This window comes from Mya arenaria, chromosome 4, assembly GCF_026914265.1.
Source record: "Mya arenaria isolate MELC-2E11 chromosome 4, ASM2691426v1".
Classification (NCBI taxonomy): Eukaryota; Metazoa; Mollusca; class Bivalvia; order Myida; family Myidae; genus Mya; species Mya arenaria.
In genome coordinates, this window is record NC_069125.1 from 37,123,986 (window position 1) to 37,136,680 (window position 12,695).

At 36.2% G+C, this 12,695-nt stretch overlaps 1 protein-coding gene across 6 annotated transcripts in view; it reads right to left on the minus strand.

The window, feature by feature from the left end:
• LOC128231230 (neurofibromin-like) overlaps positions 1–12,695 on the minus strand; it is a 108,123-nt gene that overhangs the window by 55,917 nt on the left and 39,511 nt on the right. For 4 of the 6 annotated variants that reach the window (XR_008260320.1, XM_052943764.1, XM_052943762.1 and 1 more), the window contains exons 24-33: positions 12,516–12,655; positions 12,155–12,227; positions 10,944–11,080; positions 9,366–9,518; positions 5,535–5,651; positions 3,957–4,135; positions 3,036–3,247; positions 2,376–2,459; positions 1,617–1,801; positions 868–960 (exon numbers count right to left, since the gene is read on the minus strand). Coding sequence is in view for 5 of the 6 variants with exons in the window: in XM_052943764.1 (XP_052799724.1) it covers positions 868–960; positions 1,617–1,801; positions 2,376–2,459; positions 3,036–3,247; positions 3,957–4,135; positions 5,535–5,651; positions 9,366–9,518; positions 10,944–11,080; positions 12,155–12,227; positions 12,516–12,655 (1,373 nt within the window). In the remaining variant the exon portion in view is untranslated. The remainder of the gene's footprint in view (positions 1–867; positions 961–1,616; positions 1,802–2,375; positions 2,460–3,035; positions 3,248–3,956; positions 4,136–5,534; positions 5,652–9,365; positions 9,519–10,943; positions 11,081–12,154; positions 12,228–12,515; positions 12,656–12,695) is intronic. The other 2 variants (XM_052943765.1, XM_052943766.1) reach the window with 1 other exon arrangement.

The following is a 12,695-nucleotide window of genomic DNA, read 5'->3' on the forward strand; positions in this document are numbered from 1 at the left end:
AACATAAGAAACAAGTGCATTTTTTATGATTTACTTGTAGTCGAAACTTCTATTAGTATTGTATGCTTTTTTGCACAATCACAACTCTCACACAACCAGAATTTACTTTTAATCATTGAACACATTAGAAATGAAACTGTTACTTTGTTCATTAATTGGCTTGAATTCAAGTAAAACCAAACTCCAAAATGCACCAAATTACAAAACTGAATAACCAAAAAAAGAGCAGTTTTTCCAATGAATAGATGTATATTAATTTATGTGTTAAACAATATATATTATACTAGAACCATTTTACACAATCTTTAAATATATTATGTCCTTAAAAACATTTTATTCTGAAAAAATAAGTAATAGCCAATCAACTTTGATAATCATGATTACAATCATGTAAATGTTCACTAGACAAGTATTTATCAACAGGAGATTTTCGTAATTTTTCACAACAAAGAGACACTCCAGATTTCACAAAATGCAGGCAGTAATGCCGTTATATAAGAGGCAGTCTTGGACAGCACATTTTCCAGTTTGTTACAGCCTGGAGACAGCAACCCCTCCCCACCACCAATTTTTTTTTTTACATAATTCCCCTATGTGGTGTTCAACTTTCCTTGCTTTTATGGAAGGTTACATACCATATATATATATATATCAAACTCTCAAACAACATTAAGATGGTTTAAAAAGCATGGGGGGATTTTGTCTGTCTTGGCAAAAAATGCTGGTGGGGATCGAATGTGGGACTATTTTGTTCAGGGGTGGTTTTGTGAGGGGAGGATTTTGTCCTATACTCCCTAGCAAAGAGACACCCATAAATATCCATCACGGGCATTTAACCCTAGTACAAAAGCTGACCACCTGACTTACTTGTGTGCAGAGCTGACTATGGCATTGAACACTTTCTGGGTGATGACCATCAAGTTCTTCTTGTTCTCTTCAATATTCTCACCAGTCTCCAACCTTGAGATAATTCAAAATAAAATTCAGAACATTATTTTATGTAATGAACAAAGAAAAGCATACCCAGTACATACACTCTCATATACAATGTATAAAAAAATTTAATACAGTAAAATAGTGGTCGTTCCAACAGGCAATCGTGCAAGAACTGGCAGTCAGTTGAGGTTGAATCTTAGTCCGACCATTATTCCTTCTGTTATCAAATAAAATATACTGACGCTGGATTGAAACCTAAATAAGTCCAGGAGTTGAGCACCATTGCCGGTCCTAAATACACAAATCATGCACAAAACCTTATGATTACTGTAAGGTCATCATTTCACAAGTAAAAAATTGGTATGACGACTTCAAACTTTGAAAATAAATTGCAAGACATTTCATAACAGACTAAAATGGAAACTTGGGTCTTTGGAAACATCGGTTAACTTGAAGTTTTGGCTAGGGCCCCTAAGTCCTCAAGCGATAGCAGTTTTACGGTACAACAATGTCAAGGCTTTACCTAGCAAGGTAGACTTCATAAGAGATTTATTGACAACTGTATTGCATCGGAAACATCTCCATGATGAGAGGACTAAGCAGCTCACTCAGGAAGCCGAAACTGTACAAACTGAATATCATGATCTAACAAGAACGCCAAACAATATATCATGTCTTACCTTGCAGGATCAACTTCAAATGAGATTTGTTGAAAACTGTGTTCCTTTTGAAACATCTCCATAATGAGAGGATTAAGCAGCTCACGCAGGTAGCCAAGACCGTAGAACCGGAAACAGTACGCCATGATCTTACTGGCTAGGCTGTTACCCCGGAACAACGTCTGCATGCAGTCTGCTATCTCAACCTGCAGATATAAGGAATGAGTCAGATGCTTAAACATACTTTCCTCTTGTCATACAAGTCGCTAAATTTAAACCTAAGACCTTCGATAATCAAAACAGTATTTATACATCATACATTTCATATTGTTGGCTCAGAACAAAAGTGGTCCATCTCACATTTTATGGAAAATTACTGTTTGGCATTTCTTATAAAATTATAGCCACGCCCATACTCCGTATAAATATTACACATGTATTCTAACTACTTTTACAATAAAAGTTAAATACAAATAGGTTGTTGAGGACATCAAATATTTATGCAAAATACATTTTTGTAAATCCATGCAGGCCTAAGGGGCTAAGACACTAAGAAATTGTTTCAAAAGCCATTCATATCCATTTCAAGATACTTCTTACTATTTTAAAGCAAAACGTCAAGCAAAGTTCAACTGTACGATATCTCTCAATCCTGATTTCAGAATTAATCCTGATCTTAAACACAACTCTCAATCCTTGTTCAGGATTAATCCTGATCCTTAACATGCCTGTAGCCTAGAGGTCAGTTTTGAAATGGCAACAACAGTTTATTCACTATACCTCCTTTGAGAACATGTTCCACAGGAGCTGATACAGCAGATGTTTGGCATCAAACAGATTCACAAACACTCGAGCCAACTCATCCTGAAACGTTATGAGGAGAAGATTTTTTTTATGTCAGGATTTATTTGTCTCAAATACAACAGAAAGCCTTTCTAATGTGTATGTATGTCTAACTTTCAACACATTATGTTAAAATATTTCATTTATTAAAAAACCAGGAGCCACATATAAACAGATGTTCTGGAAATAATTAAATTGTAAATCTAGTGTATTTGATTGCACACTTTTTTCTCTTTTTTTCCAGCAGTCCTATTCAGTAAATGATGGTTTAAATAAAAAGTTTTTTTAATATGAACAAGCCAGTGCCATGGCAATTATACAAGCCATAATTCTAGAAGATTTGTGAAGTGGGTATAACAGTTGCCAGCACCATCGGAATGAGGTTAACAGTGGCCAGCACCATCGGAATGAGGTTAACAGTGGCCAGCACCATCGGAATGAGGTTAACAGTGGCCAGCACCATCGCAATGGGCAGGAGCCTCTGATCCCCATCCCGAATCATAGAGACAAGTCTTTATAGTATACAAACATCTTATCAAACAACTATTTGGCATTTAATTGCCTAAGTGTTTGAATTAAACTAAAACCACTCCTTACCATCTGAGAGGTGGGTACCACAGTGGCCAGCGCCATGGCAATGGGCAGCTCCCCTTTGTCTCCAATCATAGTAACAAGCTCCACAAGGCGCTCAAACCGGTCCGCTAGGGCTGTCTCTGCTAGGGTCTCAAACTCTGTCCCCTGCTGCAGAATCTTGGTGAGAACCTCCATAAAGGCGGCCCGTGTCTGCGGGTCCTTGTGGTAGCCCAAGGCTGTGGGGAGACATGCATAATAAAGGTAACTTTGCATAACACAACGAGGGTTTAAAGCTTAAAGGTCCTATCTGCTTGTTTATTTCTTGTAACTTGAAACCTTTTCCCTCCATGAATTAAAAGGATTGATAATATACTCCGAGATTATGTTTCAGGCAGTGAAGGTCTCTAAAATTCTAAATATATTCATTTACAGGCTCTATTTAAAGCTTTATTTTCGCCTTGTATCAATGATAGACTTATTCAGATAAATAGCATAAGACAAATTCATACACAATCAAAAATGTTCAAATACAGAGTGAACAACATCAACAACCTACCTCAAACCATATTGCCATAAAAAGCATATCCCTTAAGACTAATTTTATCACCAACCTATGTAGTGCAAGGGGCCGCTGTCAATGTAAGTGCTGAGGAGGTGGACATTGCCTGCACAGTGCAGTTTAAGAGAGCACTAAAGATGCACAATTGGTTTTTCATTCCCAGTCCAAGTCCATTAACATGAAGTGTATCACAACAATCTATTCTAAACCCTCCCTAAATTTTTGGGAGGCCGTCTTTGATTTTGGCATCCATATTGGACAAAATATAGATGGTTCCTGGGCTTTTTTGTAAACATACTATACATTTCTACCAAATGGCAAAGTATTATACTTTTATGACTATGTGCACAAGGTGATATTTGTTCAGTATATGACTAAACCATTACCTATGGAGTGCATGAGGCCGCTGTCAATGTTGGCATTGAGAAGATTGGACATGGCCTGCACAGTGCAATTCCTTAGGGCACTCAGGTTTGATGTGCTACGCTTCCGATTTGGGTCCATAGCCTTGTCTTGTTCCTCCTCGGAACAGTCATTTAGCAGGTTCATAAATAGGGTCAGATACCTGAAATGGAAAAAAATGGTTGTTGACAATTAAGAAAGCATATTTATTTTCCCTTTACAAACAATATTTGAACATACTACGGCACAACAATACATTAACCTTGTACAGAGTACCTATGGTTGCTTCCCGGAACAAGACGCCAAATGGCGATATGTCGAGCCAATTAAAAGACCCTTTGACACAGACATTTAATGCTCTTCCATGCAATTGCAAAACAGAATAACATGGCATTGAACAATCAGCGGATAAATATCATTGCATGGTCACGATATACCCCAGACAAGATCCAGTCCGGACAGACAAATACTGATGCACATACATGGAACCTGCGAGTATCAGCCTCATCATGATGAACCTCCATGGCAATCCTATAATCCATTGTCAATTTACTACCAGGACAAGGATCAATTCAACCTTTGACCTCTAAGCTTGACCTTGACCTCAGAGGTACAGACCTGGGTCTTGAGCACAACACACCATTTCATCATGGGGAACCTTCATGGCTATCTTTTTAAAAATCCTATAATGCATGGTAAAGATACTCGAACAAGGTTCAGTCCGGATGGACGAACATACACAGAACCACCATTGTGACAACTATGTCTCGCTCGTCGCACAGGGCTTGATAAAAATTAAGAATACAGTAGCTAACACAGTCAGACCTTCTGGAAGTATTGAAACCTGGTTTCTCATAAAATGACTGAGTTACCTTTTTCCACCATAGAAAGACCTGGTAAGCAAACAGAATATCTTGCACAAAACAAACCAAGATATATCTTACTTGAGAAAGTTGATACATGTATATGGCTTCGGCAAGATCCCCCCAGTTGCTTTCCTTCAGCTGCCAGAGCAGGCCGGCCAAACAGAGCTGCTACATACTCAATATTAGCCAGGACACAATATTGAACTTTCTTGAGGAAGAGTTGAGAATTGGCCTCCATGAGATGACAGGCTGGCCAACAGAGCTGCCATAGCCTTCATACTAGCCAGGGCACAATATTGAACTTTCTTGAGGAAGAGTTGAGAATTGGCCTCCATGAGATGACAGGCTGGCCAACAGAGCTGCTACATACTCAATATTAGCCAGGACACAATATTGAACTTTCTTGAGGAAGAGTTGAGAATTGGCCTCCATGAGATGACAGGCTGGCCAACAGAGCTGCCATAGCCTTCATACTAGCCAGGGCACAATATTGAACTTTCTTGAGGAAGAGTTGAGAATTGGCCTCCATGAGATGACAGGCTGGCCAACAGAGCTGCTACATACTCAATATTAGCCAGGACACAATATTGAACTTTCTTGAGGAAGAGTTAAGAATTGGCCTCCATGAGACGACAGGCTGGCCAACAGAGCTGCCATAGCCTTCATACTAGCCAGGGCACATAAGCTCAAACTTACTTGAGAAAAAGTTGAGATTTGGCCTCCATGAGATCTCCGCGGTCACTTTCCTCTGGTTGGAGGGGCAGGCCGGCTAAGAGGGCTGCTACGGCCTCCATACTGGCTTGGTCCAGGTCCCTGAAATACAGGAAGGGAAACTGAACATTTGCATATCATATTGAATGTTAACCTTTTTTTGTACATGTTAACAATTTCGGCACAAAATGTATGAATAAAAGTACTTACCAGATTATTCTATGTCGCAATAACACAACATTAGAGCCGAAAGGGTTAAATTAAACATGCTTTGTATTTCTTAAATCATACGGCCCAGGATGATCCATGTTGTTTTTTGCGACATCAGAGCCGAAAGGGTTAATGTAAATACATGTTATCAATAGCATTCAACAGGCGATCAGTGACTTGCTCTACTGGTGAATGTTTATTTGTCCCGAGTATCCAGGTCATTGTTTCCCTCAAGGTTTTTACGTACGAAGTCAATTCCCACTTACCACATCTTTTACTCCACCTTATCGATCATTTTTTTACAAATTTATAATGACCACAAAAAGGAAAAACTATTTCTTTTCAATCACCCTTCACCCTCTTAGTCTATTTTTCGCAAATTTATGACCGCCAAAAAAATCGCTAAAAATTCATGTTCAAATTCTATTCAGCCTAACTGAGTGTGCCATTCCATTTTTTTTACCCTGTCCCTCTTGCAACTCCCTATCCTTCCAAAACCCTTAATTGGTATATGTTGCTTGTATTTTGTAATGTATTGTATGGCATAATTATGAATTAAGTTCATATTTGCTCTTCGTGTAAATATACTTTATTTACCACATGTTGTTGCTTGTGTCAAGTGTAAAAAAAATCATTACAATCTTTTTCTTATATTACACTAGTGTAATGTAACCTGCCATTGATGTCATTTGGCCCTTCTAATTTGGCATTAACTTTTCTATTGAAAAATCATTTTTAGAGACGATTTGTCATTTGATAAAAGATTGTTGCATTTATTGCCACCATTTAAGGCCATCGGTCATAAGGATGCAAAGATGTGCGCATTTTTTATATTAATATCAAGATTATTTTTTTTGGTCAATTTATACTGATTATTAAACCATTTTATTGTTTTTACATGGATTACATTTTTGAATAACACCATAATGAGGCTATTATTACGATATCATATATTAAAGGGAGGTAATAAAACCAAATTTTACTATGATTACATAGCAATTTAATTAATTTGTTTTTTAAATAAACATTATGTACATATACAAAAAAGCTCACAATGAAAACATAAAAAAATATGAAATTAAAACAAAAAAAACTCAATCATATATCGTTTACCGATTATTGTTTTTTACTTACAAATTTGTGCGTATTTTGATGGCATACCACTTAACGTAATCATAAACAACTTATGATTTCGAGGAGGCTTCCCCAAATTGTCACAAAATAGATCCTGTTGTTTAACAAAAAGCAGCTTGTTGCAAAAACTTTTTTGTTTAATCTTACTGCATAATCATCTTCATTTGACTTCAATAATAAAAACATGTGACAATTTATAATCTCTTTGCCAGTTGACATTTATTGGCATGTCATATGCAAGTGAGGGTTGTCTTTGAGAGGTATAAGAGAAAAAAATAATGATTTACTTTGTTTTTAAATTATAAATCTGCGAGTTCATGACCACGCAAATAAATCCAAAAATCATGATTCTGCTAAAATTGAACCCCGCAAAAAATATATGATTTCACAGTGAATGGGTTTAGAAGTATGGAGCGAAAGGCATGCACTTTGTACACAAGTTTTTCATCTGGGCATTCTTGCATGATATACAGAATTTTGCATGCCATTTTAATGTATTCCACCCTTTACAGCGAGGATTTAGAACTACAGTGTTTGTTGTTATTTTTTTAACATCATATACGTATTTTGCCCATGCGATTTTGATGCCAAATTATTTTATTATTTCCCGAAGCAAGCCGCATGAAATCCAATGTTGAGCTGATATAAAAGAGGTTATCGGACGTCGTTATGGGTGGAATACCTGAACACCTGTAACAACCTCATGAGTGCATTAATAGGCTACATTAAACATTCTTTAATTGCAACGAGCACATACGAGCACAACCTCATGAGTGCATTAAAAGGCTACATTAAACATTTTTTAATTGCAGCGAGCACAACCTCATGAGTGCATTAAAAGGCTACCTTAAACTAATTTGTTTAATTGCAACAAGCACAAAGCTAGTGCACTGTATCCCTACATTTTAATGCTCCATTCATCTATGGAATGTCATCTAAGCAGTGTCCATAATTATAAGCATGCTCAGATGCATGTAGCAGTCTTGATGTAACATACAGGAAAAAATCTTCCTCACCAAATAAATTCTGCAAATTCCCCACCCACCCCCATGCATCTGATCTATCTTTGATATTGCTGGTGAGAAGAAATGTTGCTTACTGTAAAATATAGCAGTTATTAGGCAATTAATATTATACATATGATAAGAAACTGGCAGTATTATATGATCATATAAAGGAGACTTCTCAGCCCATGCAAATAATGCTTGAGGGGATTTTGTGCAGAGGAAATTCTCCCTTTCATTTCAAACCTAATTATACCCTTTTGACTATGAATGGATTATTCAATTTTCAATTGTCCACAATACAACTCATATCCAACCCCCTCCCCCCCCCCCACCATAATGTATTGTTTTATCAATTATTAACCTACTAAATATACCAGTATGGTGCAAATCCCCCACCCCCACCAAACCCTAAAACAAATATCCCTCCCACCAAAAAATTTCAAAACTTTGAGGGGTATGGTGGGCTTGGTTTTTTTCAGGCAGATTTTGTATTTTGTTTGTCCCGCTATACTAAATCTACACATCACTTCTCGGCCAAAGTCAGGCAATCAAAAAATATTCTTGTCCCTATCAATCAAAAAATATCTATGTAATAGTAAGAACACAGTGCGTAAAATATTATTTATAAAGAAGGGCGGACCAATCGAAGCAAGCTAACCCTTTTTGGTCATTAAGATTTTACACAGTATGTTCTAACTGAATTAGACTTAGACTGTAACATGTTTCCATCAGGTTGGAAACCAAATAAGAACATCTCATCTTATGTTGTGCAGCTGTAATTTTTAACGCTTAAGCACCATACTTATTGAAGGTCGAGAGATGTATTCATTTGCTGGAAATGTAGGCTATAATCTAAAATAAGCGAGTATCTGTATTAACAATTCATTTACACTATAACATACATGTATTAACAATTGAAAAAGATGTACATGCAAACTATTAAGGTAGCTTATTTACCTTAAGAAATATATCAAGACAAGAAAATATTAATTAATAAAAACTCAAAAATCAAATAAGCAAAGCTGAAAATCTTGCAACAAAAGCTTCTAACATGCACAGTTATTCATGCAACATTGCACATGCATTTATCAGTTTCTAATACATGTCATGGGAAGTATAAAAAATATTGTCAATAACGAACAAAAACGATAAAATTCCTGTAAATTATTTTTTAACAATTACAAATACTTTGCAATAAATTCAATCTGGGATTAAGCACAAGATAAAATGATATTGGCAGTAAAAGTATTATAAAATATTACTGTTGTCAGAAAAACAAACAAAAAAGGGTAAATATTTCAACTTTAGCGTCAAGAAATATTAAGAGATCTATATTGCACAGCAAAGATTCAGTGAAAAAACAAATTACTTTCATACACACAGGAAATGACATCATCATAGTCACACAGTCAGACTGGAAGTGACATCATCACTTTCAAGAGACAGGAAGTGACCTCATACTTACACAACGGCAGGCTGGGTAAGGAAGAACACGGGTTGGTGGTGTATAACAGTTGGGGCTGAGCCCTTACTAGAGCCCAAACTTTGTACGGGGTTCTGGTGAAGATAGCGTTGAAGCCCGCTCGATGATCGTGACATTCCCTTGCTCTCATGTTTCCTAGACAACGTGGAAGAAAAAAAGGTCACAACAACAACAACAACAACACAACACTGAAATGTAAGGAAATAACTGAACCATATATTCATTTGTTTTCTCTGCTCAAAATTCTGTTGGTATGTCCCCATGGTATCTTCATTTTTTTTATGTTGAAATCAATATTTTCTTCATCTAAAATTCGGTTTCAACTTGAAATCTCTAATACTTTTTAAATAAAAAATCAGAACAATACCTGTAATTTCACAAGCCATTTTTATGTTATTTGGTTAATGATGTTTAGTGGAAATGCCAAGCAAGCCAACTTTGAAATCATGTTGTTGATACAAGTAATGTTAAATTACAAAACACAAATGCTGCTGACCATTTGCAAACGCAAATCTTTTTATTTTGGGAGGTTTCTGTTAAAAAGGGGCATAACTCAGCAATGATTATAGCCAGGGTTATGGGCCATGCTGTACATTTGCATATTGTCTCTAGCAACATGTTTGCCAAGTTTCATCTGAATATCTTGAACATATTTTTAGTTACAAACAAAATTCAAGATTCTGCAGGCCGATAACATCAATGACAATATGACATATGACAATTCGTGATTTTTTTCATCAAAAACAACAAACAGACCAGCTAATAAATGTTCAGGGAAGTAAATCTTACTTGAAGATAGAGAAAACTGTTACGAAAAAAATAATATCAATCGAAAGTGATAAGTTTTAGAACAGCCAACAGTGATTTTAAAGTTTAACATACATTTAGAAGTTTGAGCAGGCTAAAATACTATCTAAAACCATTAAGCAAAATGTCTGCAAATAATAATCAGCACAAGAAAATTTGAACGAAAAAGACAACAACTCCGCATAAAAATAATACCTTGGAATATAAAGTATAAATTTTCATCGAAAAGAACAAAAGAAAAATCATTAAAAATAACAGACCACATTTTAAGTCATTATCACATGCTACCAACACAACAGTAATATTTCAGTGAATATAGTACCACATTATCCGTGAAAAGAATATTATTACTCTAAATTGATGCCAAAAAAAGACATTCATACATACACATGTAAAGAGACTTTTTCTATACTAAGTACAAACATAGAGCTTTCAAAACTTTCCTCGGGGGAATGGCCTTATATCTGTTTTTTTTTTATATCAACCAACATTATTTCACCAAACAATCTATCAAATTAACAATCAGTGAAGAAATAGCAAAGAACTAACTCATGAACAAACCACTGAGAGACAAAAAACATCAAAACACTACTCAACTAAAAAAAAATCAAAAAGAAACATCAACATCACTAACCATTCACAAAACTCATGGAGAATACAAAACAAAGGGAAACAACTCATGAGAAACAAAACAAAGGGAAACAACTACACCATCACAAACTTATTCATTGAGAGTAATCTCCCCTGACTAACCTGGACATACTGCAGATGTCGCCTTGTATGTTGACTTGGTGTGAGTTTCCCATTATCCAGTCGGTGAGGTACTCGACGAGTTTGTTACGGAACTTCATCTCCTGTCTGAATGTTAAGTCGTCCCTACGCAACATCATCTGCAAAACAAAGTTTAACTCATGGATAATACGAGTGGCAAACAGTCAGGGCTATTCCAGTAAAACATATAACCCCCGGGGGGAAGGCAATTATTTTTATAGTATATGGGTGGGTGTCTTTTTCCGCTAATTTGGACAAAGGTAAATTTGCTTCTGTATGGGATGGAATAATTTAAAAGTGCCTTCCCCCAGGGTTATATGTTCAATGGAATAGCCTTCACAAGATATGCCTGTCAAAATTATGTTTTTTTAAGTTTGTATTATTCAAGGACAAGCACTCTGAAGTGACTGGGACAACTTGGTAGCTTATCGAACCCAGCCGAGATATTCTTCCAATTCACATATTGTCCAAGTTTGGTTATAATCCATCCAAAGCTCCTTGAGATACAGGACGGAAACATACAGTTTGCATTATGAAAGCAGCTCAAGAGTCATAAGTATGAAGTGACTAGGGCGACATGGCTTGTTATCTATCTTGGTCGAGATATTCTGCCCATACACACAATGTCCAAGCATGAAAAGATTGGACAAAAGCTTCAAGAATTAGAGCACAGACAACTTGTTGGATTCCCTCCATCCACCGGCCACCTGTTTCAGATTAATCATAAAACATCCTGTTTTACAAAATTGGCATATATGAATGGAGAGAAAACATTCAATACAATGACTAAACAGCAGAACTCACTTAGATAAAGTAGCGACACCAATAAAAAGACAATTTCATGTATGATAAAACATAAACCACAACCACCAAAGATACATTAAATCATTTCACCACAAATTATTTCCACCTGACATGAAACTGCAAAATTATAAATACTTGTACAAAAAATTGCTTTTACTTTAAAATCATGTAAGTATCTATATCACAGCCTTTGTCTAAAGCAATCCAACATTAACATCAGTTTTCAGTTTAAGATGGAAGTAACATAGTAAATAGGGTGGATTATGTCTGACAATGCGAAAATTAGAGTATGTGTGGGGGAGGGTGGATTTTGACGGGAGGAGTTGGGGGGATTTTGCCCGTGTCCTGTTTAAGATTGAAGCCAAAACATATGTCTGATGTGTACTTACAGCTTCGACTAGCTGGCACAGTTTGATCTTGATCTGTATGGCATGTACGGTCGAGTCCAAATGACGGACATATCTACAAAAAGAAAACACACAGTTTAGATTTTTTGCCCATAAACATTTCCAGATCATAGTGACAGGTGATATAACTACAGTAAAAGCAATGACAATTCAAAATGTTAATGTTTAATGTTGTGAGTGATTATCACAATTAATATAATCCAATCATAATTATGTAACCAGACAACAGCCAACATGAAATGCAAAATGCTGGCCACAACTATGTGTTCACAGGACTGTTTGGGTTTTATCTCCAGGATGTTCTTGACCCTATCTTATCTGATATAATGTCATAATATCTCACCTTACAACAGCCAACATGAGTTGCTCTATGCTAGCCACCCCAAGGTGTTCACACGGCTGGTCAGGTTTCATCTCCAGGATGTTCTTCATGATGAAGATCACATTCTCAATGAACTGGGTGCTCAGGTCTGTCACTATCACCTTAAATCAATACAATATAACAGATGACTTTTGAACAAAA